The sequence below is a fragment of the Pleurodeles waltl genome, chromosome 7, assembly GCF_031143425.1.
Source record: "Pleurodeles waltl isolate 20211129_DDA chromosome 7, aPleWal1.hap1.20221129, whole genome shotgun sequence".
Classification (NCBI taxonomy): Eukaryota; Metazoa; Chordata; class Amphibia; order Caudata; family Salamandridae; genus Pleurodeles; species Pleurodeles waltl.
In genome coordinates this window covers 388,894,721-388,922,482 of record NC_090446.1, presented here as the reverse complement: position 1 = coordinate 388,922,482, position 27,762 = coordinate 388,894,721, and the positions used below count along the sequence as shown (strand labels likewise).

Here is a 27,762-nt window from a genome sequence, read left to right as displayed (position 1 = left end):
ATAAGGCTCGGGAATGGGCGCTGATGACCCAGCGATGACTATATGATGTGGGGGATAAGGCCAGTAAATTAATAGGGGACAGAACTGGGTCCTAGAAATTCAGAACACCAATGGGATAATGCATACGACTGGGGCTGGCATTATGACACTATGACTACTAAATGGATAGACAACTGTGCTGATCTTCTCAAGGACATCTCCCTCTTAATACTCCCCTATGCTGATAGGGAGGCATCAGACCAAGACCTTATGGTAGAAGAAATACAGAGAGCTATTCAGGACTTATAATCTGATAAAGAGGCAGGCCTAATTGCCTTCCGTGTGAACTTTATAAATGTGTGGCACACAAAGTGGCAAGACCAATGTAAGATATGTTCCAGGCAGCCAGGGAGGAGGGCTGCCTGCCTGAGGATCAGGAAATGGCCACCACCGTGGTCAAAGCCAAGCCAAGTAAACCGCTGGCTGACTATGGGTAATACCAACCCATATTGCTCATAAACCTAAAGGAAAAGGTCTTAGCGAAAGCCCTAGCGACCCGCCTGTGCAATATAATTACTACAATAATACATCCTGATCAGTCCTGCTTTATGCCACATAGGGGAACACGATTAAACCTACGGCGACTATCCGGGGTGCTATGCTCAACTGCGGTCCCCCGGGCTGAATGATCTGCACTGCTATTGCTGGATGCACAAATGGCATTCAACAGTATTGAATCGAAATACCTATTTGCAGTGCTCTCTAGATTGGGATTTGGACCCAGATCCTGTGGATGGGCCAGACGCCTCTACCAGGTGCCGAAGGCGTGGGTGCAAGCCAATGTCCAGATTGCTCCCCCTCCGTAGGGGCATGAGACAGTGATGTCTGCTATCCCCGATGATACTTGTACTCACGTTTGAGCCACTGGCAGTGTGGGTTCATCAAGACACCCTCATTCGAGGTATCAGCGGGCGTGGGGACCGGGACGATGGAATTTCTGTTATACAGACAATATCCTGCTGTAAGCAATGCAGCCTCATCTTACAATCGACAAGATTCTGCATATCTTTTCTATATTTGGGGATTTCTCAGGCCACCAAACTAATTGGAACAAGTCTCTTGTAGGGAGTACACCTCAGCTACCGTGGAGATGTGTTGCCCCTGTGGTTCGGGGGGAGGTTCCAATATCTGGGCATATACATAACGCTGGATGCTATGGAGTTTATGAATAGGAATTTACTCCCTTCTCTTGGAACGCCTCCGGGGTGATGTGGCCTACTGGCAAGAGCAACCAGTGTCCTTCATTGGTAGGGCTATCCTCTTCAAGATAATGGCCCCCTTGCATCTGTTATACGAGTTACAGAACACACCAAACAAAATACCCTCTGAATTTTTGAGAGGTGGATCACAAACGCCACCAGCTTCTTTAAAAAGGGTGCCGCTCCCAATTAGCACTTGTCAAGCTACAAAGGGGGAGGGTCTATGAAGGCAGACTGGCGGTCCCGGATGTGCACAAATAATATTGGGCATTCCAGTTAATAGTGGTGAATGACTGGGTATTTGCAGACAGGGCTGAACCAGCTTATCGGATGGAGAAAGACAATGGATCGGTGAGACTACCCACCATTGCTGTATACGAAAGAGTGTGCGCGCAAACTGCCAAACAACACCCAGGCAATAGTGAGAGCGTGGAGGAAAGCAACCAGATTTTTATGCTGGGAAGGTACACTGACATACAGGACTTCCCTTTGGGATAGTGATGTGCAAAAGGACATTCGGAACCAGGAAGAGTTTACCAAATGGGAACTGATTGGCACTGAATACCTGGGGGACCAGGCACTTATACCATTTGAGGTGCTGCAGCAGGAATATGTAATGAAGGACACAGAGCACTTTGGATACCTTCAACTGGGCAACGCATTGAGACGCCACATCCACGAGGGGGAATAATTGTCAGAGGCAGCACCTCTGGAGTGCTGCCTCCTCTTGGACCCCATGCAATAAAAGGCAGTGTCACTGACGTATAGAAAATTGATGAACAACTCCCCAGACCCTCTTAGGGCCCCGCAGGAGGCATGGGAGGGGGACCTTGGGCTTACTGAGGACGAGAATTGGGTCGAAGCAGTGCGCAGCCCTCAGGAATTGGCCATCTGATCTCACTTTTACTTGGTCCAGTTGGGAATACTACATAGGTCGTACTATTCTAGAAAGCCACTGCGCCAACTGGGTAAATGCAAATCTGACCTTTGCGCCAGGGGGTGTGGTTTGGCGGGCTCCTTTTCCCATATACTTTGGGACTGCCCAGTCATCCAATATTACTGAAGAGGGGTGGACAGATTATGGTTCTGGTAATTAGACTAACTGTCCCGATGGAAGCCAGATGGCATCTCGTACATACAACAGGTGAAAAGGTGTGGCCCAGGTGTCAGGAAATCTGGTCGATTTTGGCAGCGTAGTGGCTAAGCATAATACGGTGAGGGCCTGGGGTGCACACAGACCACCGCGATTCTAAGACTGGGAAATGACCTTGACTGTGTATCAGAGCAGAAGTTGCCCTTGGAAATGGGAAAAGATCTGGAATGTTTGGCAAACATATAAAGGCTGATCCTGGGACGCAGAGGTGCATGTATCTAATGGGATTTAGGGGTAGGGGAGGTGACTCGTGTCCTGGGTGTTATGGTACACAGAGTAATTGTTGATGGTTCTCTTCACATCATTGATAATTTCCATGCCAGATTTATTTCTTACCCTGTGATACCAATTTTACAATTGATTCATCATTTGTCTCAGATGTATACTGAGCTGTTGTTCAATAACAAGATTTTCAAAAATAAAACCTTTAGAAGTACAAAAAAGGATTAAAAGCTATTCTGTAATTTAAATAAAATTACAATACACATGGTGACACGTTTTACCATGCATTGGAAGACCCTTCTCAAAGTGCTTGGTCACATTTCATTTGTTCATTTCTGACTTTGGGTGTTAAGCTGGTATTACTTAGGCGAAAGTTTTGCCCAGACGGTGTAACAATTGTCAAAATAATGAAAAATTACCAGAAATATTACTCCACATGATTTGGTATTTCTTGCTGCATAATTTAGTCACCCAAGCCGCATAATTTGGTACCCCTCTGTCGCATAATTCCAGTGACCCTGAATATAGCTGATGGAGGACTGGAATGGATGAGGCCTATGAAACGAACCGAGTTAAGGTTCATCGGTCATCTTATAAGCACAGTTCTTAGAAGGAGAAAAACGGGGCCACAGCAATTGCCACACTGAAACATTAATGATGCCTTTATATTTTAGAAAGATATGCGTGAAAGTTCTATGTGGGCAGATATTAAGTACAGAACTTCTATCGAGGGGCTACCAAAGCCTGGAATGCTCACACACTGTGTGGTAGACAGCTTGCTTTAAAATTCTCTGACAGGACTTGACAGGCACCATGAGGAAAAAAACAGATCGTGGACTGTCAAACCTAAAATCTTGCTCTGCAGTGCAGAGATAATTTCAATGGAAGCGTAAAAACCTCTTGCCTATTCTTGGGTGACTGTTTTTTGTACAGTTCGTAGTGGTTTCTCTCATATAATGATGAATGAGCAGTCATTCTGGATCGCAATTTCGCTCGTGCTATTTTTAGGATGGACAACTAGGTTCAACAGCTGGCAAAGGAAAAAATGACTAAAGGGTCTTTTGAAAGGCCCTCCCTGAGAATTAATATCTTACTGAAACCCTCCTTTTTCTCCAGGCGCTTGCCTTGCAGTCCACAGCCACGTTTCTGGTCACTCCGTGCTCTGAACCACAGATATAATTTTAACAAATATAGTTACTAAGAAATATTAATAAATATGCTGGTCTATAAATAAGCAACACATTATAGTGAAAAAAGTTCAATTTTTGCTCATTAGACTATTGTACTGTACATTAAAACTGTTTTTATTTATCACTTAGGGGCGGCAGCTGTTAAAAGACCTATTGTGTACAATGCCAATGCTTACAGTGGGCCTTGATCGGCCCCTTTGCTGGCTTTTTCGTCAATATCCTTTGCTTGCTTCTTATTCAATGGCTTGTCTTCCTCATCCTGTGTTTGTTCCTTCCCTGAAGCACAGCTCCATTACCATCCTTATGGCTGGATGATTTGTATCCTTCCACAGCTTACATTCAGGTAGCTGCTTCCTGACAGACAAAGACCTATTGTGTACCATACAAATACTTACAGTGGAGTTTGGTTCAGCCTACTGTCCATCATTAGTCGGCTTTCCTGTCAATCTCATTTGCTTACTTTTTACTAGTTAACTTTTCTTTGTCTCCTTGTATTTGTCCCTCTGTTAAATACTAGATTCTTTACTTTCTTTTGATTGGATGACTTATCATTCCACAGCTTGTATCACGGAAATAGGTTTCGCCTGCACAGAGCTTGTGCTGTGCTTGTGAAATCTATTGTACTTCATATAAATCTTAAAAGGGGCTTAGATCCTGCCCCCTTGCTTTCCTTTCTTTCATTAGTTCCTGTGTTTGCCACTTACTAGTCCTCCGTTTCTACTGGCTGTCAAACTATTTTCTTCCATTTACCAATGCTTGTTCCTCGTATGTTTGTTGTTATCAACATCCCAAGGCCCAAGTACTGTGTTCATCTGGTTTGGTTTCAACACTTACCAGTCCCCCCAGGGCAACACACACTCACCAGTCCCCCCGGGGCCAAAAGCAGGCCCCCACTCAAGTGCTCCCTTTTGTTGCGAGGCCAGCCCTGTTTCAGACCTGATATCAATGCAATTTTAGATGAGATGGCATTGCAAGTCTTACATACATCTGGCCCCTGTTATTTGTTTTGTAACACCTTTCCATGTGAGCACCATGGCTGTGTTTGTTTTCATAGGCTTGTCCTAGTTGCTACAACACACAGTTTTTGTTTGTGGTGTTCCTCGTACTGGGTGTAAATAAAATACCTATGTCATCCAAATGATGTTGGTCATACGGAACACTGACTTTGAATGTTATTGCTGTGGTCATATTGTCCTAAAACATATTATTTCTGTCACACTCATAAGTAATGCTACAAAAGAATGAGAAAGCAACGGCCATTTTAAAAGGACAACATTTTATTACAGCACAGTGAAATATATTATTTCTCATTCGAATTGAAAAAGAACAATGTATAAACACCCTGAAATGTGAAATGTTACAAATATACTTTAAACAAATGTAAGTGAAAAGCATTGTAGCGATGGAATACAAAATTAAACTGTTAATTTGAATATAAACATATGTGACACTTGGATAAACATGGGAATGTATTACATTACATAATTTTAAGAATAGTTATACACATCTTTTGAAATATCTTTTAAGTGCTTTGTGTGATGTTCTGTAGAATGGCAAACCCAACCCATCACTCCAAGATAGCCACCACAGTGAAGCAACTTGGGGGTGACAAGCATCACAATAGGTACTCTAGTCCATTTTCTCTTTCCCGTGTATTGTGTGCTTCTGTGAGGCCTGCGCTTCCTGCTACTGCTGTGTAGCCGTTGAAGGCCCTCATCTCTCTTGCTGCATTACCAGCTGCGCAGGGTACTAGAGTTTTCAGAGTGTGTGGGAATGTATGTGGTAGTTATGAGGAGGTGGCACTCAGGGACTGGTGAGGTGTGTTTTTTATCTTTTCATTGCAGGCGTAAATATATAGGCCATATATATGGCATATTTTGTTTTTTTAATACCTCTGGTGCTCTTTGACTAATCTGCACAGACATTTCACACAAAAAATAAAAGTCCATCCACTACTTTGGGACTTCTTTGTGGCAGGTTTTGTGAAGATCAGTCAAACTGAGATGGGGAAGAGAGAAATAAAAAGAACAAGCATTTGCAATGCAATAGGTCTTGCATTTACTTGAGTTGGAGCTATCAGCACTGTAAATTTGCAACTGGGCTTCATTTGTCACATTAATTGTTCAACCATGTCGTATATTTTGGTCCTTTCTGCCACATAATTTCAGTGGCTCTGCATATGACTCAAGGGGAAGTAGGTCTATTGGAATATTTTTCAAACAAGACCCTTAAAACACAAACTACTTCAGGTGCAAAACAAAGGCTCCAGCCATAAAGAGAGCTTACTGCTTACAAATACACTGAATAGTGGGATAGGTTATTATTTTGGGGTCCCAACTAACCTAGGTTGGGGCCCAGTGATGTTCTAGATAGAAAGAACAAGTTGTGATAAACACGTTTTGAAGGTGGTCCCATTGTCCCAGGACCACCACAGACTGAGTTAAGAGCAAAAATGTTTTGTAAAAGGAATGACTTGCAAAGTATTATGGGTCAGGTTTCAGAGTGCTGCAAATATTGTAGTATGTTGACTGTAATGCTCAGAACATCCCCTAAAGGACCCCACAATAAAAACAGCATTTCTAAGAAACAAGGTCATCTAACCATATAGTTAGCTCCTAGAGAGCATACCCACATGAAAACAGAATGGCAGAAAAATTATGCAGTGCAAGCATATATTTAGCCCCTAGAGGACATACTGCATTACACATTTTCAGGGCTGCCAAGCCTGCAGCAATGAGATTACAAACAAACACGGCCACTAAAACATTAACTACTCTGAAGAACAAAAGTTCCAGCCATGAGAGAGCTTAAAAATACAACTGAATGGTGGAGGGGGTTATTATTTTGGGGTCGCCAATAACCTAGGGTGGGGACCCAGAGCTGACATGGACAGAAAGAGTGCGTCTTGCTGAACGTTTTGGTGGTGGTCCCGTTGTCCTAGGACCACCACAGGCTGAGTTGTGGGCAACAATGTTTTGTAAAAGAATGCTTGCATTGGAGTTCGCGCTGCTGTTCTACGCTGTGAGCGCTATCAGCGCCATGGAGCACGAAGGGGAGAGACAAAAGAAAACACATTTAAAAAAAAGAGTTTGGCCATGCTGAAGTATATCGGCAATCGTACAATAATCCATGTAACATGGTCAGTCTGGAGGGCAGTACAAAACCGCCCCTATACGGGACAAACAAAGCATTTACCAGTGACATCAAGGGATTTTTGAAAGGCAAGCCTACGAATGAGAGGCGTGAGATGGACATGGTTAAAAGCCCACAGAATACTTACAACAGTTCAAAAAGTGCTTGCATGCTCAACCTAAAAAGGGCAAAAGGGGGCAGGATGAACTTATTCTGGCCCTCCAGAGTAACATGGACGTGCCTTAAAGTAAGCCCCGGGTATTAAAAAAAAAAAAAAAAAAAAAATCGCTATCCTAAGAGTTAAAAATCCTAAGCAGGTTTTGCGGTTCAGTGACTTTCACTGGCTCCCCACATGCCTTTTTGTCCCTCCCAATTTGCAAAGAAAGCATGGGATTTGCAAATATTGGAAAACAAAAACTGGAAAAACTCGAGGCCCAGCAGCCAACTCCTCACGGAGTACTGCTTAGGGTCGAGCGCAGCTGGGATTGCCCGTCCATGGAGTGTTGAGTGGCAGGCACTGTGGTCTAAACCCGCTATGCACGGTCTTCAAGTTGTGAGTATTGACCATCAGTGGAACATTGGGCGCAGGTCCTGGCACCCAACTGTCTCCTGCCTGAAGGCTAGAAGCTGTGTACTGCTTGGGAAGGCCACCCGCGGAGGGCTGGGTGCAGTGAACATTTGGCTGTTATATATGATTTTTTTTTTTTAAACTAAAATTCAAAGAAAAACAAAAAATAGTAAAACTGAAGTTATGGTTAATGTTGGTTAAGCCACCTCAGTAAAAAAAAAAACTGAAAAATCCAACTAAAATACATAGTTAAGGTGCAGTTATGGTTACGAATTGAAACATTTATGATTTCAAACAGTCCATGAAACAGTTATCACTCACCACGAAAACTATAACATGCACACCACAGGAAATTATATGCCCTCACAATATTTATACCATTGAATAAGTAAAAGTGAAATGCAATGAAACAACAAAATTCATGCCAATGTATTATACTACATTCATCGTCTTTGTTAAAGTAGTAAGGCTGATGAGAGATGTGGTCTCATCTATAAGATATTTACAAAATTTGTAATTTAATCCGTTTAATTAAGCCTGAGTATTTCAATCGTACACACACACATATATATATATATATATATATATATATATATATATACACACAGGGAGTGCAGAATTATTAGGCAAGTTGTATTTTTGAGGATTAATTTTATTATTGAACAACAACCATGTTCTCAATGAACCCAAAAAACTCATTAATATCAAAACTGAATATTTTTGGAAGTAGTTTTTAGTTTGTTTTTAGTTTTAGCTATGTTAGGGGGATATCTGTGTGTGCAGGTGACTATCACTGTGCATAATTATTAGGCAACTTAACAAAAAAAAATATATACCCATTTCAATTATTTATCATTACCAGTGAAACCAATATAACATCTCAACATTCACAAATATACATTTCTGACATTCAAAAACAAAACAAAAACAAATCAGTGACCAATATAGCCACCTATCTTTGCAAGGACACTCAAAAGCCTGCCATCCATGGATTCTGTCAGTGTTTTGATCTGTTCACCATCAACATTGCGTGCAGCAGCAACCACAGCCTCCCAGACACTGTTCAGAGAGGTGTACTGTTTTCCCTCCTTGTAAATCTCACATTTGATGATGGACCACAGGTTCTCAATGGGGTTCAGATCAGGTGAACAAGGAGGCCATGTCATTAGATTTCCTTCTTTTATACCCTTTCTTGCCAGCCACGCTGTGGAGTACTTGGACGCGTGTGATGGAGCATTGTCCTGCATGAAAATCATGTTTTTCTTGAAGGATGCAGACTTCTTCCTGTACCACTGCTTGAAGAAGGTGTCTTCCAGGAACTGGCAGTAGGACTGGGAGTTGAGCTTGACTCCATCCTCAACCCGAAAAGGCCCCACAAGCTCATCTTTGATGATACCAGCCCAAACCAGTACTCCACCTCCACCTTGCTGGCGTATGAGTCGGACTGGAGCTCTCTGCCCTTTACCAATCCAGCCACGGGCCCATCCATCTGACCCATCAAGACTCACTCTCATTTCATCAGTCCATAAAACCTTAGAAAAATCAGTCTTGAGATATTTCTTGGCCCAGTCTTGACGTTTCAGCTTGTGTGTCTTGTTCAGTGGTGGTCGTCTTTCATCCTTTCTTACCTTGGCCATGTCTCTGAGTATTGCACACCTTGTGCTTTTGGGCACTCCAGTGATGCTGCAGCTCTGAAATATGGCCAAGCTGGTGGCAAGTGGCATCGTGGCAGCTGCACGCTTGACTTTTCTCAGTTCATGGGCAGTTAATTTGCGCATTGGTTTTTCCACACGCTTCTTGCGACCCTGTTGACTATTTTGAATGAAACGCTTGATTGTTCGATGATCACGCTTCAGAAGCTTTGCAATTTTAAGAGTGCTGCATCCCTCTGCAAGATATCTCACTATTTTTGACTTTTCTGAGCCTGTCAAGTCCTTCTTTTGACCCATTTTGCCAAAGGAAAGGAAGTTGCCTAATAATTATGCACACCTGATATAGGGTGTTGATGTCATTAGACCACACCCCTTCTCATTACAGAGATGCACATCACCTAATATGCTTAATTGGTAGTAGGCTTTCGAGCCTATACAGCTTGGAGTAAGACAACATGCATAAAGAGGATGATGTGGTCAAAATACTCATTTGCCTAATAATTCTGCACTCCCTGTATATATCTGAAGTGGACAACTGTTTGCTTTGGATGGGTATAAAACATTATACTTTGAAAAGAAACATGAGTGCCCAGTGACTACTTCATGGTGAAATGATATGTGCAAGCATATCCAGCCTGTGGACTTCCAACCTGCCATAATTTGTTAAAATGTAATGACTATAAATAATCTCGAATCAAGACTTTAATCGAATTTTTTAAGTCAACAAGCGTGAACCGCAATAAAATAGAATATTAAGTAGCTGATAAAACAGCTGCTGCCGCACTGCTGAATTAATGATCTGTTTAAATATACAAACTGTGGATGCATGTTTTTGTACCCCATCAATAAACAAAAAAACACATTTATGTCCATAGGGCAATTTCTCCTTCATTACATATTTTAGAAAATCTTACGAATTTTAAGGGCGTAACATACGTTACATAAGAAGAAGGACAAATTGTAAAGAGAGTGTGTGACAAACAGTACAACGTGGTCATTTCTGAAAAGCACGACTGTAAATTTGCAGTGTACTTGCAAGATATACTTTGTGACATCTAAAACTGTCAACAAACATTTGGGAAGCAGCACTTGACACACACAAGCTGCTGCACAATATTAGTGGGAACTCTGGGCACGCAACTTCAAGTCAATCTCGTAAAACCAAATAATTAGAAAGAAGGGCACCAATACTGCTAGGTGTCTTTTAATAAATGTCTGTACTAACTAACCTCGCTTCCCGGAACCTTGAACTCGTGGTACAATGTAGGGTCAGCACAGTATCCTGTCTGACTATCCACTTGCAAACACGGTTAGTGTTAATATATCCTACAACAGATCTTTCCCTGAATTTCATGCATCTAAGGCAAACCCATAAACTGGACAATGTAGCCCTTAACAACGGGAATTTGGCGGGCGCACACTTTATTTGCTGTTTTAGCTTTCACTGAGCAGTTGTAGTGAACATAACTATTAATTCTTGCATCACAAGATAAGTATTACCTCTGGTGTTGATGGCCATATCAGCAATTTTCTGGAAAGCATCCAAAAAGGAACCGGTAACCATTGTTGTCGTCCTGAAATAGAAAATAAAGTAACTGAAAAATACTACTATACAATATTTTGGAAATAAGCATTATTATACACTGGATAAAACAGTCATACATTATAAATCAACTGCAAGTCACTAGGGAACTCGTTACCTATGCCGCGGGGCCAGTCGGGGAAACCTAAAGTAATTTGCAATATCACTATGCTGCAGGCAGTACCTTTTAACATTTGCATTTACTAGCCTCTGCACGCACTCCTTGGCCCCGCCCCATAATGTTTTCTGTCATTCGCCATCTTTCTGGTGAAAAAGATGATGCAGAAACAAAAATGTATCATAACTGCCCCAGTAAACCGAACCAATGTCCACACACTGTGCGGCTGGCACAGGTTTCAAGCCCTTTAAATGGAAGGTACGTTCAAAGCTCCCCGATCTAGGTAACTTTCAAAGCTTGAGGCCGCTATTACATGTAATGGTGGGGCACAAAGATGTATGAAAACGTGGCAGAGGGGCGAGGACCAAACCTATGTGAAGATTCGAGTTCCCATGTCCTACACTCCAGAGTTGCCTAATTAAACAGTGGACTATGAATGCTTCACGCTAAGCTAATGAGTACATTGACACGGAAAGAAGCTGCACATGAAAGGGATCCAAAAAAAAGACGCCAGCTTGCTTTATTGAACTCAATGGCAATTACTTTTGTTCTTGGAGAGAGCATTTGAAAACCTTTGCACGAATTTCAAATTTCATTCGAGTTTTTACATCACAACTGGAAGGGAATAAATTCATCACGGGTTACTTCTGATGTCACAAGCAGGCAGACACAAAAATATGATCCAAGATATGCATGCATGAATCAGTAACCCATTGGTTGTATATTTACACTTCTGACTGCTGAGATTACCACGATAGCACTGACAATTTTTTGAATGGCATTCCCATTTGAACCATTTATTTAATCTTTAAAAAGTTAGTTCTGTACTGTGCAGAAGAGAATACTCGGGTTTCCAGGAAGGGTTTATTAGACAATGTTCAAACCAACGGAATTTCCGGGAATTAGAAAAAGTCCTGCTTGATAAATAACTTTCTTGGCAGCACCACTGTTCTGCTGTAGGGTGGAGCTGACGTTATGTTGGTACACATATGGTTGTGGAAAATTCTAAAGGCTCCATAAGATGACAACATACAGCACGGGTTACGGATATAAAGGGTTTAGCAGAGCGAAAAGAATCCCCTTTTTGATACATTTAGAGGAAGGGCTGGAACATGTGAACCAACTCCCAGTTAGCATATGATGAAATCAGTTTCTCTGTTTCAGCATAACTTAATCAGAACTATTGGAGGTCATCAGAAAAGTCTTCCAACAGAGAAGCCTTCCAATATGAGACACTGAAAGAATTTATTGTGTCTGCGACTGAATTTAAAACAAAACTATGTTTTATATCAACTGATATGGAGAGATCAACAATATGCTTTGATTTGCTACAGAATGGCTGCATATACATTCTAAATTAAGTGCCTGCAAGTACTTGTATAAAGCGTGGAGATTATGAAACGCATGAAAGAACAAGATTTGCAATGCAATGGGTCTCACATTTGCTCGAGTTAGAGCTACTAGCGTTGTAAACGCCTAACCAGACCATTCTTGCCACATAAATTGATAGAAAAAAAAAAACCAATTGCGCTGTGTGGAAAATAAAAAGATAAAGTAGTGTAGAAACCAGGCTGAAAACATGGAGTCTCGTATGTTTTCAGTAGTTGGCCGGTGCATTCGAGGAGGGCTAAACATTGGAAAAAGCATGACACATGCATGCCTTTCACTAATTAAATCAAGAAGATTTTAAAAGGCAAGCTCATGAACCAATGAAAGTGACAGGCATGACATGGGCGTGGTTAGAAGCCCAAAGAGATAACAGGGACAGAGCGCTTGTGCACTTGACCCTAAAATGGTGAAAGTAATGCAGCATAACCACATATTTAGCCCCTAGAGGGCATAGATCATTACACATTTTCAAGGGTAGCAGGTCTATTGCAATGATATTTCAAACAAAGCCCATATAACATAATTTATCTCAGTTGTAAAACAAAAGTTCCAACCATGAGAGAGCTTAAAAAGTTAATGATTGGGGGTAGGGGTTGTTGTTTTGGAGTCCCCACTAACATAGTGTGGGGACCCAGAGATGTACACAGAAAGAGCAGATCATGCTGAACGTTTTGGTGGTGGTCCCATTGTCATAGGACCAACACAAACTGAGTTATGAGCAAAAATGTTTTGTAAAAGTATTGCCCTGCAAAGCATTATGGAGTAAGTTTCAGTGTGCCATGAATATTTTAGTATGTTGATATGACTGTAATGCTTAGAACCGCCCCTAGAGGACACCACAATGAAAATAGCATTTGTAAGAACCATGGTCATGTTACAATATGTATAGTTAACCCCTAGAAAACATAACCACAACAAAAGGAAATGTAATTAAATAATGCAACATAACAATATATTTAGTCCCTAGAGTGCATAGTGCATCGCACATTTTCAGGAGTAGTAGGCCTGTAGCAATAATATTAGAACCAAGGCCCTTAAGACAAAATCTACTCTCAGCTGTAAAGCTGAAGTTCCAGCCATGAGAGCACTTAAAAATACACTGAATTGTGGGAGGGGTTATTTTGAGATCCCCACTAAATATGGGAACCCAGAGGTGATGTGGAAAGAAAGAGCACACCATGCTGAACGTTTTGATGATGGTCCCATTGTCCTAGGACCACCAGAGTCGGAGTTAAGGGCAAAAATGTTTGTAAAGGTAATGCCCCACAAAGCATAATGGCCCAATTTTCCAAAGTGCAATGAATATTGTGGTATCTGCTCTCCCTCTGAGCCAGGAGAGCCACTTTCACTTTCAGGATTTATGTTTCACATAAAGCATTTAACAATTTCAAGTGCTTTAAGGGGAGAGCCACAAGAAATGACTCTGATTAGGTAACTGTGAACAATGTGACCAGCGCTTCAATACCACCATTCAAGTTCACTCTGTTGTGCCTGTTCGCGCTGTGAACACCATGGCAACCATGCAGCAGGAAGGGGAGAGACAAAAGAAAAAAAAAAGTGAATCCGTGCTGAAGTATATTGGCAATCGTGCAATAATCCATGTAACAGGGCCAGTCTGTAAGGTGCAACAGAAACAGCCTCAGGGTGGAACAAACTAACATGTACAAGTGACATCAAGGGATTTTGAAAGCCACGCCCACAAGCAAGCGAAAGTGATGGGTGTGAGGTGGGCGTGATTAAAAGTAGACTGAGGTTAGCAGTAGCTGCCTTGTGTTTTCTCAGATGAACATATACATCTCAAAAGACACAAGAGATTGTATTTCTGTGTGCTGCGTTTTCAAACATCAATCAATCAATCAATCAATCATGGGATTTATAAAGCGCACTACTCACCCGGTAAGGTCTGAAAGAGCTGGGGGGAGCTACTGGTCGAAAAGCCAAGTCTTGAGGTGTTTCCTGAAAGATAGAAGGTCTTGGGTCAGGCGGAGGTGAAGGTGGAGTGGTATGGAGTTCCAGGTTTTTGCGGCAAGGTGAGAGAATGATCTTCCTCCGGCGGTCGTGCGGCGGATGCAAGGAACGTAGGCGAGGGCGTGGTTGGCGGAGCGAAGGTTGCGGGTGGGGGTGTGAAAGGTGAGTCTGTTGTTGAGGTAGGCGGGTCCTGTGTTGTGGAGGGCCTTGTGTGCGTGGATGAGGATTTTGAAGGTGATCCTCTTTGATACTGGTAGCCAGTGTAGGTCTCTGAGGTGGGGTTAGATGTGGTCGCATCGTGGGATGTCCAGAATGAGGCGGGCGGATGCGTTCTGGATTCTTTGCAGTTTTGTTTGGAGTTTGTTTGTTATTCCTGCATATAGGGCGTTTCCGTAATCCAATCGGTTACTGACCAAGGCGTGGGTGACGGTTTCCTGGTTTCGATGGGAATCCATTTGAAAATTCTGCGGAGCAGGTGGAGGGTGTTGTAGCAGGAAGAAGAGATGGCATTGACCTCCTGAGTCATGCTGAGTGTGGAATCCAGGATGAAGCCCAAGTTGCGTGCGTGCGAGGTGGGTGAGGGTGCGGGTCCTAGGGAGGTGGGCGACCAGGAGTCGTTCCAGGCTGAGGGGTTGGTGCCGAAGATGATTAATTCTGTCTTGCCTGTGTTTAACCTGAGGTGGCTTGATTCCATCCAGCTGGCGATGGCGTGGAGTCCGTTGTGGAAGTTGACCTTTGCGGTAGTGGGATCTTTCGTGAGGGAGATGATGAGCTGAGTGTCGTCAGCGTAGGAGACTATGTTGATGTGTGTTCGTGTGATGTTTCCGAGGGGGGCCATGTACACGTTAAAGAGTGTGGGGCTGAGTGAAGATCCTTGAGGGACGTCACAGGTGATGTTGGAGGCTTCTGATAGGAACAGTGGGAGGCGGACTCTTTGGGTCCTGTCTGTGAGAAATGACGAGATCCAGTCCAGGGCTTTGACGTGGATTCCAGCGTTGTGGAGAGTGTGATGGCATACCGTGTTGAAAGCTGCGGAGAGGTCCAGGAGGATGAGTGCTGCTGTTTCTCCTTTGTCGAGCATGGTCCTGATGTCGTCTGTTGCAGCAATGAGTGCAGTCTCGGTGCTGTGGTTTTTGCGGAATCCGGATTGGGAGGTGTTGAGTGCCTTGTTGTCTTCCAGGTACAGGGATAGTAGATTGTTCACAATTTTTTCGATGAACTTGGCTGGGAAGGGGAGGAGGGAGATAGGTCGGTAGTTCTTGGGGTCGTCAGGGTCTGCCTTGAGTTTCTTTAGCAAGGTGTTGATTTCTGCATGCTTCCATCTCTCTGGGAAGGTGGCTGATTCGAAGGAACTGTTGATGGTGTGGCAGAGATGGGAGGCGATGACGGTGTTGGCTTTGTTGAAGATGTGGTGTGGGCAGGGGTCCGATGGTGATCCGGAGTGGATGGTGGCCATGGTGTTCGCGGTGTCTTCTGTGTTGAGCGGGGTCCAGGTGTGGAGGAGGTGGGTGTTGCTTGGCGAGTAGGGCTCAGGGGTGTTTGTAGTTAGCTGGTGGGACTGGGAGTTGAAGCTGTTGTGGATTTCTTCTATCTTTCGACGGAAGTGAGATGAGAGTGAGTTGCAGAGCTCCTGTGATGGCGGGGGTTCGTTGGAGCAGGCCCTGGGGGTGGATAGCTCTTTGATGATGCCGAAGAGTTCTTTGCTGTTGTGAGTGCTGGTGTCTATGCGGTTTTTGAAGTGGGTCCTTTTGCCGGTGCGTATCAATTGGTGATGTCTGCGTAGGGCCTCCTTGAAGGCGATGCGATTGGAGGTGGTGGGGTCACGGCGCCAGCTTTTTTCCATTCTGCGGCATTGTTGTTTGGATTCCTTTAAATCTGGGGTGAACCAGCTGGCCTTGATTCTCTGCGGGGTGTTAGGGTGTTTTTTGAGCGGTGCAAGGGTGTTGGCACAGTCTTAAATCCAGTGGTGCCGGTTAGTGGCGGCTGTGTTGGGGTCTGAGGTCCCGGGGGGGGGGGGGGGTCTGGGCGAGGGTGGAGATCAGTTGGTCCATGGAAATTTTGCTCCAGTTGTGTCAGGGCGGTTGTGTGGGGCGGTTGTGAGTGATTGGTTTCTGGTAGGAGAAATGGATGCATCGGTGATCTGTCCAGTAGAGTTCGGTGGTGTGGCTGAAGGCGACGCGGTTGCTGGTTGAGAAGATGGGATCGAGTGTGTGGCCTGCAGAGTGGGTCGGTGACGTGACAAGTTGCTTGAGGCTGAGGTTGTCGATTAGGTTCGTGGTGTTGGTATCGTTGTTATTTTCCAGGTGGAAGTTCAGGTCGCCTAGGAGGATGTAGTCCGTTGAGGTGAGGGCTTGGGAGCTGATGGTGTCGGCGATATCGTCGCAGAACTGTGGTCTCGGGCCGGGAGGTCTGTAGACCAGTGTTCCTCGGAGTGTGTTGTTGGCATTTACGTAGATGGTGAAGTGGAGGTGCTCGGCGAACTTGATGATGTCGTCGGAGTTGGTGGAGATTCTTATCGTGTTTTTATGGACTATGGCGATTCCTCCTCCTGGTTTGTTGTTGCGGTCTCTTCTGGTGATTTTGTAATTATCTAGTATAGCTATTGCTATGTCCGGTTCCGAGGCAGGGTTCATCCATGTTTCGGTGAGGAAAGCGACGTCCGGCGAGTGGGTGGTCAGTAAGTCCCAGAGTTCAATTGCATGTTTGTGGATGGAGCGGGTGTTCAGCAGGATGCATATTAGGTGGCAGTCTGTTCTTTTGGTATGGTGTTCGGGGGTTGGCTTGCAGGTGAATTTGCAGACGTTGCAAGAGAAAGGTCCTCTGGTGCACGTTGGTGTGGATTGGTAGCAGATGGAGGAACGACCTGGGTTTAAGGCGTGGAGTTTGTCGGCGGTGTAATGATTACAGGTAGTGTGGGGGGGGGGGGGCGTGTTGGCCAGGGGGTCTGGCGCTAGGTGCGGTCTTGGCGCGGACAGGCGCAGACGGGCTTGCCTTTGGCGCACCTTCGGCGCTCCAGCAGCGCGCCTGCGCTGCGGCCGGCATAAGAGGGGAGGAGGGAGGGTGTGTCAGCTGGAGGAGTGTGGCGTGATCCAATGGCAGGGCGGGGGGGCGGTCCAGCAGGGAAACCGAGGTGGAAGGCAGGGATTCGAGGAGGAAGGGGGCGGGGCCGCAGGGACGCAGCGGCTACAAGGGAGCAGAAAAGAAAGGAAAATACCGGCTAAGTCTGGCAGGAACTGGTGGCAGCTTGTATGTTGATATCTGACTACATACTGTAAATTTGCATTTGATAAACACAACTCAGTCAGGGTAAGCGACGCCCAGAAGAGCGACAACCCTGCATGCTCTCATAAAAATCAGTAGTATACCTTTCAGTTCTCTACTAAAGTATATGTATATTCATGCCTCCACCCATGAATTCCTGTTTGGAATACTAAACAACTAGTGACAGCAGTCAAAGACAGACCACAATGATGGTTTAGGAAAGAGTCGGACCTACATAATGAAGATTACTTGTGAGTACTTTAATACTAGCATAATATGTCAAATCAAGCTATTTTATTCTTGCAGTTACTGACATCACATGCACTGAATCTTGTGATTGAATCCATCTGAATTGATTCAATAGATATACATGTTTTGCATAGTTTACTTGATTTAGGTGTTTGGCTGTTGGTCTAACCTGTGACTAAACCTCAACTACTACTAAGTTTAGGAGCTGGCTAACATGGGAAGTAAGAAGCTTGCCTGTACTTCATCAGGGGAAATATTTCAATTACTGCCAATTTGAAATGAAAAAGATCTCCAGGTCTGTATTCTAACTTTCACTTTCACTTGAAAAAGGACATCATACTTTGGAATAAAGAACAAAGATTTGCTCAATGTGGAAGTAACACCTTTATCTCTTATATTCTGAGCTAGGCATTACTCACGCTTCAAATTCAGAGAATATAGACAACACCGGACAGAGAAACAGAATCCATCTGCTTTAACCTCAAAGTCCAACTTAGCTTACGTCAATTGATCTCAACATCAGTCTCACGTATTTTGGTTGGCACACACTTAAGGCTTCATACGTGAAGGTTGTATTAATTCTGTGACTGGTGGTTGTTTCCCAACCTGGCTTGAGGACCTCAACATCTACTTAAATCTCACCCTTCCTAAGATTCACTTACTGTTACTCCCACAAATTCTAAGATACTTCACAGACCATGGAAGAAATTCTATTAACTTACTCTTCATTTTTAACTTGGTACTTTTCTGTCAACCAAACCCAAGCTAACAATCAAGTAGTCCCACTTTGGCTGATGACAGTTCATAATAATCAATCTTACTTCTGTCATATCCTCAACAAACTCGGAGGAAAACTACTGTCTGCACACCATTAAAATAAAACAAGAAAACAAAAACCTTGAAAAACCGGAGAAAAATAAATATCAAATAACCATAATGATAAGAGTTTACTTCAACACTGCACTGTATTTAAAGCCACTTCCAAGAAGGGAAATCAACTTATGACTGTCCACCACAAGTCAGAGGGTGCTTGCTCATCCAAGAAACTCCACAAAATAATCAGGGTAATTCAAGAAACCTTAATGGATTATCTCTGGATTCACACACTGTCAAGAACTATTTGACTTTCTGGCACACCCACAGTTTACTTAATCAGAGACAGTGTTAAACCTTAATTTCAAGAGGCAATGTGTCCTGCGTTAAAAAAAAACTCCCTAAACATCAATTAGCAGAGTAAAACAGTCCATTAAATAATAGGGTCCACTCAATAACGGAGTTCTGATCAATGAACAGTTAAAGAGATAACAAAAATTTAAATAAGCGGTACAGAGTCAATGCCATGAAGAATCCCAGATGCAAAGTTAGATAGAGTATATAAAAATCAAAATATATTCTAAGTGCTAATGGGCAAAAAAATATTGGGAAAATCAGGCAGCACCCTTATCAGCATAGGAAAGCTTTGAAAAATCTCTGGCCCACAAAAGCAAATAGTTCTTATACACATTTCTTGCATAGTAAATTAGAGATACTGCAAAGTCATCCTGATGTGAACAAACGTGTCATTCCTTTAGCAAATCAGAACATAAGAACAATACACTTAACCACCACCCCTTTCCTTAAAAAAAGACACATATTTAACACCATCTATGCTAATGTTATCCATAGACGTTCGAACAAATGTGACACTTAATACATTAAAAGCTTTCAGTGAATGAACAGACTTGTGAACACAGTGGAAGAGACCAAAAGCAATGTAATCATAACAGTGGAAATAAACTACCACACATAAGCTTGACTGTGCTGTGCAGAGTCTGTGTGGCGAAGATGCATGCGGGGGTGCAGGAGTGAGTGACAGAGATGCCATCCTTCTTGTTTAATATGGTAATTAATACAGACATGTGGCCAAACTAAAGCACATAGTAACTTCATTTCTATACATACATTTTAACTCAGTTTATACATGCAGGATCATGTGTAAAATAGCATATCACGTCATTAATAGTGCACAAAAATATTAATTAAAAAACAAATCCACAGCATTTTCCTAATCTTTGTAATTCATGACAATTGCAGTGCTCATATCAACATGCAATTCAGTAGTTTCCGCTATGTTAAGTAAGGTATTCATGATCACTTTAAAACGGTTCTACTTAATGGAATGCTTTGAGAGCTGCTGTCATTTTAAATCTATCACAATAACTATTAAGTAGCTCGCCACAACTGCGCTTATGCTTTAGCATAGCATTTCTTTTTATATTTTTGTAAATGCTCATAGATATTCTGGTTACCTTAAGCGTTTTTTCTCATTTCAAGCTCATTGGGTCGGCGCAAGGACCATAGTGTTAATCGGTTTGTTTTGGACAGGTGGGTGGTTGGAAGTATATGATCATACCCTCCCTTGTAGGAATTAAGGTAACAATATTTCTGATGGATACTGTAGCCAACTGCAGATTCCTTAATTTGTGAATATACCCAGATGCAAGTCTAGATCTGAAAAAGTTTCTCAGCAATGCCCTCAGGGGTCGGAAGGTGGCATTGTTTGATTCCATGTCGGGTCAGTCCCTCCGCGGATGTGATGTCTGGACTTCTATAGAGATGTCAGCTCAGCTTGCTGAAGTCAGTTCTTTTTAATCTTTGTCTGCACCATCAGATGCAGAACCCTTAAAATCTGATTTTGCCTGTGTACAGATGTATAGACTGAAATCTTATTGATATGGACTAGATTGATCCATTCTACAGAACAGGTGAAACTGTGGGTCAGTGAGGAATCTGCGGTTAGATGAGAGCATCCACCACAAAGATTGTTACCCAAGGTAAGTAACTTGTTCTTCTGATGGACACTTTTAAGCACAGAATCCTCATGTTGTGAATATACATTAAAGCAGTATGTCAGCTGGTCACAGGCCTGTAGAAAAGTTCATACCAGAAAATTCAGTAGACGTGAGTGAGCAAAAATGCTCTTCCCACCGGACAGGCAGTAATGCTTCATGAAAGTATTAATTGACATCAAAGTCGTAGTACGGCAGATGTCCAAGTCTTACACACACCGCACCAACACTGTGCAAGCAGCCTTTGCTCTGAAGGATTCTTCGTGTAAGCCTTTCAGAGGTTGTTTCTTGGCAAGCCCATAAAAAATCTTGATGCACAAGGCAAATTATGTGGCGATGGTTATTTTCGGTACCTCTTTCCCCTTTCTCATCCTAGAGAAACACACAAAGAGCTGCTGTCCACCCAATGTTCCCTGGTATAATCGATGTAGAAGCTTATAGCTCTTCTAGGATCAACATGATGGAGCCTCGCTTTCTCTTTAGATGGGTTTAGAGGGGTGAAGAAAACTGGTAGAGGAATACATTGTCTTATGTGGAAGGGCATGATGACGTCAGAAGGGAGGCAGCTATTGTTTTAAGAGCCAGCTTGCCTGGAAAAAAGTTTGTACACTGCTGCTAGAATGAGTTTGTAATTCACTCATGTAATGCACTGTCATTGTTATGAGGAATGTAGTTTTCTGTCAGGAGACATAAGGAACAACTGTGCACTAGTTCAAACTGAGCACACATGAGGAGAGTGAGAACCAAATTAGGGTTATGAAACAATCTTTTCAAGAAGTACATCACAACAGGTGATATAAGTAAGATGGCTAATTGGGTAAGTGCAATAAGGCCAAAAGGGCTGATAATTAATCTTTTAACTGTTGCCACAGCAAGGCCCTGTTGGGCTAAAGAAAGACAGAACAACAATATATAGGCTAACAATTCTTGTAGAGTCTGTATGATACAAGTAAAAGGGCAAACAACATACTATTCCCAGCATCCTGGTTCTCAAGATGAGTCTCCACAACTGTGGAGGAAGAACAAAAGCTATCAATGGCCGCCACTCAAACTCCTCACATGGAGACGCAAGCTGTGCAGGCTTGGGTGCAGGACCCATAAATGATGCTGCAGCAGGAGGTCTTCTAGAAGGGGCAGCTGGATCTGAGTCAGATGCTCAAGACCAGAAGTTATGGGTATCTTATTCTCCTTGCTCCATCTAGAGCAACTAGGAAGACTTGGGCCTGGTTGTTATTCTTCGGAACCTTTGATAGGAGAGGAGGGAAGGTGTAAAGGGGTCCCAAGCATCAATCCAAAAGAAAAGCAGGCTCCGATGGGCAAGTGCTTTAGGAAATCCAACATGAAAAAGCTTGGACTGCATGCTCTCTATGGTGGAAAAAAGATCAGGATTCTCCCTATTGGTAGAATATACCCTGTTCAATCTCAGAGTGCAGCCGCTATTCGAGATATGCTAGGCAACGTGACCAGAGTTGTCTGTCATGGTGTTTAAATATCCTGCTACATGTTGCCCCGGTCAAGAAGATGCCCTGAAAATTCAGCAATTTCCAGAGGCACGGAGCCTCTTGGCACCAGTCCCATAACCCAAGTATGCCCTGTTTGATGCAGTACCACATGCAGTGTTGTTGTCTGGGAATACCTGTACCCATCGTTGTTGATTGATGGGACAAACGCTTTTAGTTCCAAGTGAATTGCCCACAACTGCAACACACTTATGTGAAGACGTGTTTCTACTGGAGACTAGAGCCCTATGATCTACAATGATGCAGCAATCACAATCATTATCTCTGGGTGGGGTAGGGAGAGAGGTCTGCTAGCAGCCCAGCTACGATCTAGCAGCCACCATTGCAGGTCTTTCACAGTCTTCTCAAACACTTGCTGAGCCCACAGAGACTTCATATCTCACTGCAGAGCCTGCATGTGGCACCTGGTGAGGCGCACAACAGGACGCAAGAGGCCTCCGAGCCGCTCTCACAGAGATCCAGGGCAACGGTTGAAACACTGGGACCACAGCCCGATTGTCCTGGACTCCTTGAGGTAGAAGGAAGGCCTGGAAGAACACTGTATCCAGGATGCCTCTAATGAAAAGGAGTTGCTGTGAACTTCAGCATGTTGTCTGGAGGTGGTTTCCAGCTGTTTGACAACTATTTTCTGAAGGCGTGCTTGCCTCAAAGTATGGATGACTGGTATTTCCAACCTCCAGAGGTGGGCACGACCACCACCATCACTTTCGTGAACACCTGAGATAAACTACTAAGGCCAAAGGGAAGCCCTGAAAGTACCTGCAGCCTACATGAAATTGTAGGTAGCCCTTTGGAACTGGAGGAAAGTGTGTTAAGATTTAGGAAAGAAGAGCAGCCTCTTTTCTTGTTTGGCACCAAAAAGTAAAAGTGAAGAGTAAACAGTGTCGACTTCTGATGCAGGCACCATCTCGCTACAGCTCACTGGTCAAGAAAGATTGATCTTTCTCGTAAAGTATGGAGAAATGGTCCTCCCAGAGGCATCATGGTGTAAGATGCATGTCCATTTGTGGACAGAAAAGGGAGGGAGTAATTATTCTGAACGATGTTGTAGTCCGATGTAACTGTACTCCACTCGGGGAGGTAAAGGTGAAACATAGTCCCTCTCAAAGATTGTGCACTGCTCAGAGTAAGTTTAAGCAGTTTTGCACCTCTTCAGAACGGTGAGGGAGAGGCAGGGCTTTAGATAGTTTGTTGCACCTGGGGGCTGGACTAAGCATTGAACATCTTGGGAGGCCTGCAACTGCGGAAGCAAGGTCTAGGGAAGGCGGCAGTGAGCAATCATTCTGACTGATGTAGTACTCACTAGTCCGACGTAACTATCCTCCACTTCGGGAGGTAAAGGTGATACGATCTACCGCTCAATGATTGTGCATGGCTGAGAGTAAGTTTAAGCAGTTTTGCACATCTGCAGTATGGTGAGGGAGAGGCGGAGCTTTAGATAGTTTGTTGTGCCTGGGGGCTGGACTAAGCCTCCAAGGTCTTGCGAGGCCTGCAACTTCGGAGGCAAGGTCTACTGCTGTCGCTGTTGGACTCTCTTTCCTCAGCTCCCAAAGGTGCAAAAATGTTGGGGAAACGTCTGCACAGGTAGTGCTAATCCAAGGAGAGCTTTTTATTTCCTTGAACTGTCCCAGGACTGAGACCACCTTGCTCCGAAGAGACGTGTACCATTGAACAACCAAGAGAGTGTTAGACATCACTTGAAAATCCTGTTTAACGGATCTAACCATGGAGCTGAACCACCCCACTGGTCCAAACTGCCCTACCCAGACAGTCAGTAGTGTCCAGACCTGAGCGAATGGAGAGCTTCGCTGCATCCTGACCCTCCTGGATGAGGCATGTGGTTGGTTATAGTGTCTTCTGAGATGACTGGAAAAATATCCACCCTCTGCCCCATTGCACATGCCAGCATCGTCTTGGAAGGTAGCTGGTGTTCATGGTTTTGAGGCCAAGATTCGCTGACGAAAACGTCTGTTGACTATGCCTGCCTGGATGGTTGGGGACACATTTAGTTTGAGCCTTCTTTGGAGGCCTGTAGTGTCAGGCACTCTGGCTTAGGATGTTACATAATAAATGTGACGTCTGTGGGTGCAGACCTATGTCGCCTTGCAATCTGCCTATTAACTGGGGGCAAAATCCTGGCTTGGATCAGGTGCCCTGCAGCATGTCAGCGAGGGCCCCGATGAATTGAAGCAGAGGCACTTGTTGCAACATCTACCCAAGAAGTAGAACTTCAGTGAGGAAATTTTGTCTTAAACTCAGTGGCTGCTAATACAAGATACAGAACCTCGGCTGCCCTCCTTAGGACTGTGGCAAAGGAGGTACATTCCTCAGTAGTGGTTGTAACAGTCGTCTTTCATCATCATCTGCAGGGTTAGAAATATTGCACTGTTCTGGAACTGTGTCGAAGTCATAGTTGGAAGAGTGGTCGAGACAGGTGCAACCTCGATAGTTGTTGTGCTGGTTTTATGTCAGAGACCAAAAAGACAATCGGCTCCCCTCTGGCAGCGACAGAGTCAACACCTAGGGTTGCAGCATTGGTTGTAGTGTCAGATAGGACATCAGACTTGGCATTGTGTCCCAACTTGATCCAAACCTTAGTATGAGGTCAATTGGCACAATCAGCATCAGGAACAAATAAGCTGGTGGTAAACTGCCTGAGAGCCACTTTGGATCCTAAAAGTCCATAACCGCTCCAGAAGAATCCAGCTGGGTACCAAAGGTCCATCTTCTGCTCTTCTTGTTTTTGCCTAAGTGGGACGGGTATGCTCAGACATGGGTCCCGTGTTCATTGTGCCACTGGATTCAACCTAGCCTGGCTGATATGGGTGATACCCCCAAACCAATACCACGATGCTTGTTTCTGGCCCAGGGAGGTCCTGGCCTGGAGGTCCAGGCAGGACTATTCCCATGGGGAGCTGAGTCAAGATTAATTTGCATATGTCTGGGTCCAACTGGGGTGGCACGGTGAGCAACAAAAAAAATATGGATTAAACCCAGATCTGTGACTGGGGGTGAATGTTTGCATTGTTCAGCATTCCGTCCATCAACTGTTCTTTTAACCAAAGATCCTATACATAAGCTAAACCCTGTCAAATAAAGATAGAGACGCACTGAACAGTGATACTTCTGACAGTGAGCACACTGGTACCCTGAAATCTCTACATTTCGGGAGAGTGGTGGGTCCAAATGGCTTTCCGGTTGAGATATATAAAGGAATGACCAATAAGGTATCTAAACACATGTTGGCAATGTATCAAGAGGCACTGAGAGAGGGAGAGCTCCCCCTCGATCAACGGAAGGCAACTATGGTGGAGCCCCCTAAAAAACACAAATACTCCCAGAGTGCTCGCCATATCAGCCCATATCGTTCCTAAATGTTGAGGCCAAGGTCTTGGCCTGGCCAAAGTGCTGGCACTCAGGCTTTGCAAAGTAATAACTACAATAATCCACTCTGACCAGTCTGGGTTTATGCTCCACAGGGGAACGAGACTCAATCTGAGACGCCTATATGGGGAGTTAAACATGACACGAGACTCCCATGCAGACCTGGTAGTAGTACTTTCCCTGGACGGAAGAGTGGCACTCATTAGTATTGAGTGGGACTATCTTTTTTCCCTACTCCAAAACCTGCGCTTTTGCCGTAAATTTTGTGCATGGGTCTGGCTTCTCTATACAAAAACCAGTAGCGAGGGTCAGATTTAACTGAGTGCTGTCCCGAATGTTCGAACTGGGCAAAGGTACCCGACAGGGATGCCTACTGTCCCCAATGATTTTTTCACATACACCAAAACTACTTGTTGCCTGGAATCTTGATGATCCACTCATTTGGGGAGTGAGTGGTACGGGTAACTGGGAGGAACGCATATCCCTCCATGATGGCGATCTTTTGCTGTACCTCAGCAACACCCGCCTGTCAATCTATAGAGTGCTACGGGTGTTTTTCATTTTCGAAGACCACTCCAGTTATCATATTAATTGGGACAAATCATGCCTATTCCCTTTAGTGGGCAGGGTGCCACACTTTCCAAAGGGGACAGCGCTGCCAGTAGAGCTAGACAGATTCACCTACTTTAGGCATCTATATTACACGAGATGCCACGAAGTTCCAGAGGAGAAACTTATATGGCATCCTAAATAGGGTCCGTCGTTATGTCAGTCATTGGCAGACATTGCCTCTTTCCCAGATGGGCAGACCTGCATAAAATGATGGGCTTACCTCGACTCTTATACGCCCTGCAAAATACATCATTCCCTGTACCTCAGATCATCCTCCATAAAGTAGACTAGGGGGTTAGTCTTCTCCTGTAGGATGGGGGAGGCTGTAGAATAGCCTTGCATAACCTCCAGAGGGGATTATATGATGTTTGCCTGGCGGTCCCAGGCATCCTGAAGTATTTACTGGGCTTCCCAATTAGTATTCATAAATGATTGGGTATATGCCGGCCATCAGGAACCGGTACTCTGGGTGGACAGAGATGCTATGGGCCCCAGAGACTACCCTGCACTCATAAACAGGAGAGGTCGGAGAAAGACTTACCTACGCACACTTGGATAGTGGTGGGGACATGATTGGCAGCCCTGAGGTTTCTGGGAAGGGCAGGGAAGGTGATGGAGCAAACTCCCCTGTGGGAAAGTGATATGCATTTGAAGTGGGTGGCGGGGTGTGGGGGGGATGTAAGATAGAAGTTCTCACAGTGGAAGATACTGGGTATTGAATAACTGGGGGATGTTTGGAAAGGGACGTGGTCTTGGCTCTTTGACGAGTTACGGGCAGAGTTCCACCTTACAAAGTTGGTATTTTATCGCTAAATATAGGTACACAGATTGTACATGCTGGGGCGATCACAGGTACAAGAGTCATCCCCGCTCGAAGACAGATTACTTGACCCTATGCTAGATAAAGCCATCTCCCTAACATATGAGAGAAGATTATAAACAATAACGCCACATGTACTGTGTCCCCTTAGGAGCAGCTGGGAAGCAGATTTGGGGGACATGGATGTGGGGAATGAAATGAGGCTTTGCAGGGCCCAAGAGTCATAGCAACAAGGGCTGGCTTCCACCTGGTCCAGCTCCGAATCCTGCACAGATCATACTATGCAACAACACTGCTACACACGATGGGTGGGGCACCCACACAGAACTACATACAAGTCTGAGGTCAGGTGGGTATGTTTATACACATACTGTGGGCCTGTCCACTTGCCTATTCCTATTGTGAAGGAGTCACCAGTTTAATGTCCAGAGTAGCTGCAGTAGAGTTCCAGATGGACGCCAAGTGACTTCTCCTGAATGTGAAAGGGGAGAAGACCTGGCTGAAATATATACTATTATGGTTAGAGGCTGGGGCCGGAATGGCAAAGAGGAATGTGGGAACGTCAATGCCTTCCAAGGCTGGGAGAGAGACATGGACTGGTGCTAATGGGTAGAAAAAGTGGTATATCAGGGTAGGGGCTGTGTAAAAAAAAAAGGGAGAAGTTTTCGGGCAACTGCAGCACTTTCTGTGAAGATGGATCATACAAAGCCCTCCACGACCTAGAACCTGCCTACTTCAACCACCGCATCATTCTACTCCCCAATCAGACCTCTCAGCTTAGCGAGCACTAGCCATTATACCCTTCATACGGAAAACCTTAGTACGTGGAAGATCCTCCACCTAAGCGAAGAGCTGGAACACCCTGCCCCTGCACTT

General features: G+C 44.3%; 1 protein-coding gene across 2 annotated transcripts in view; it reads right to left on the bottom strand.

Moving 5' to 3' along the window:
* Nucleotides 1–27,762, bottom strand: part of LOC138304101 (protein MTSS 1-like) — a 545,913-nt gene that overhangs the window by 405,616 nt on the left and 112,535 nt on the right. For both annotated transcript variants that reach the window (XM_069243840.1, XM_069243841.1), the window contains exon 3: nucleotides 10,656–10,729. In XM_069243840.1, the coding sequence (XP_069099941.1) occupies nucleotides 10,656–10,729 (74 nt within the window). The remainder of the gene's footprint in view (nucleotides 1–10,655; nucleotides 10,730–27,762) is intronic.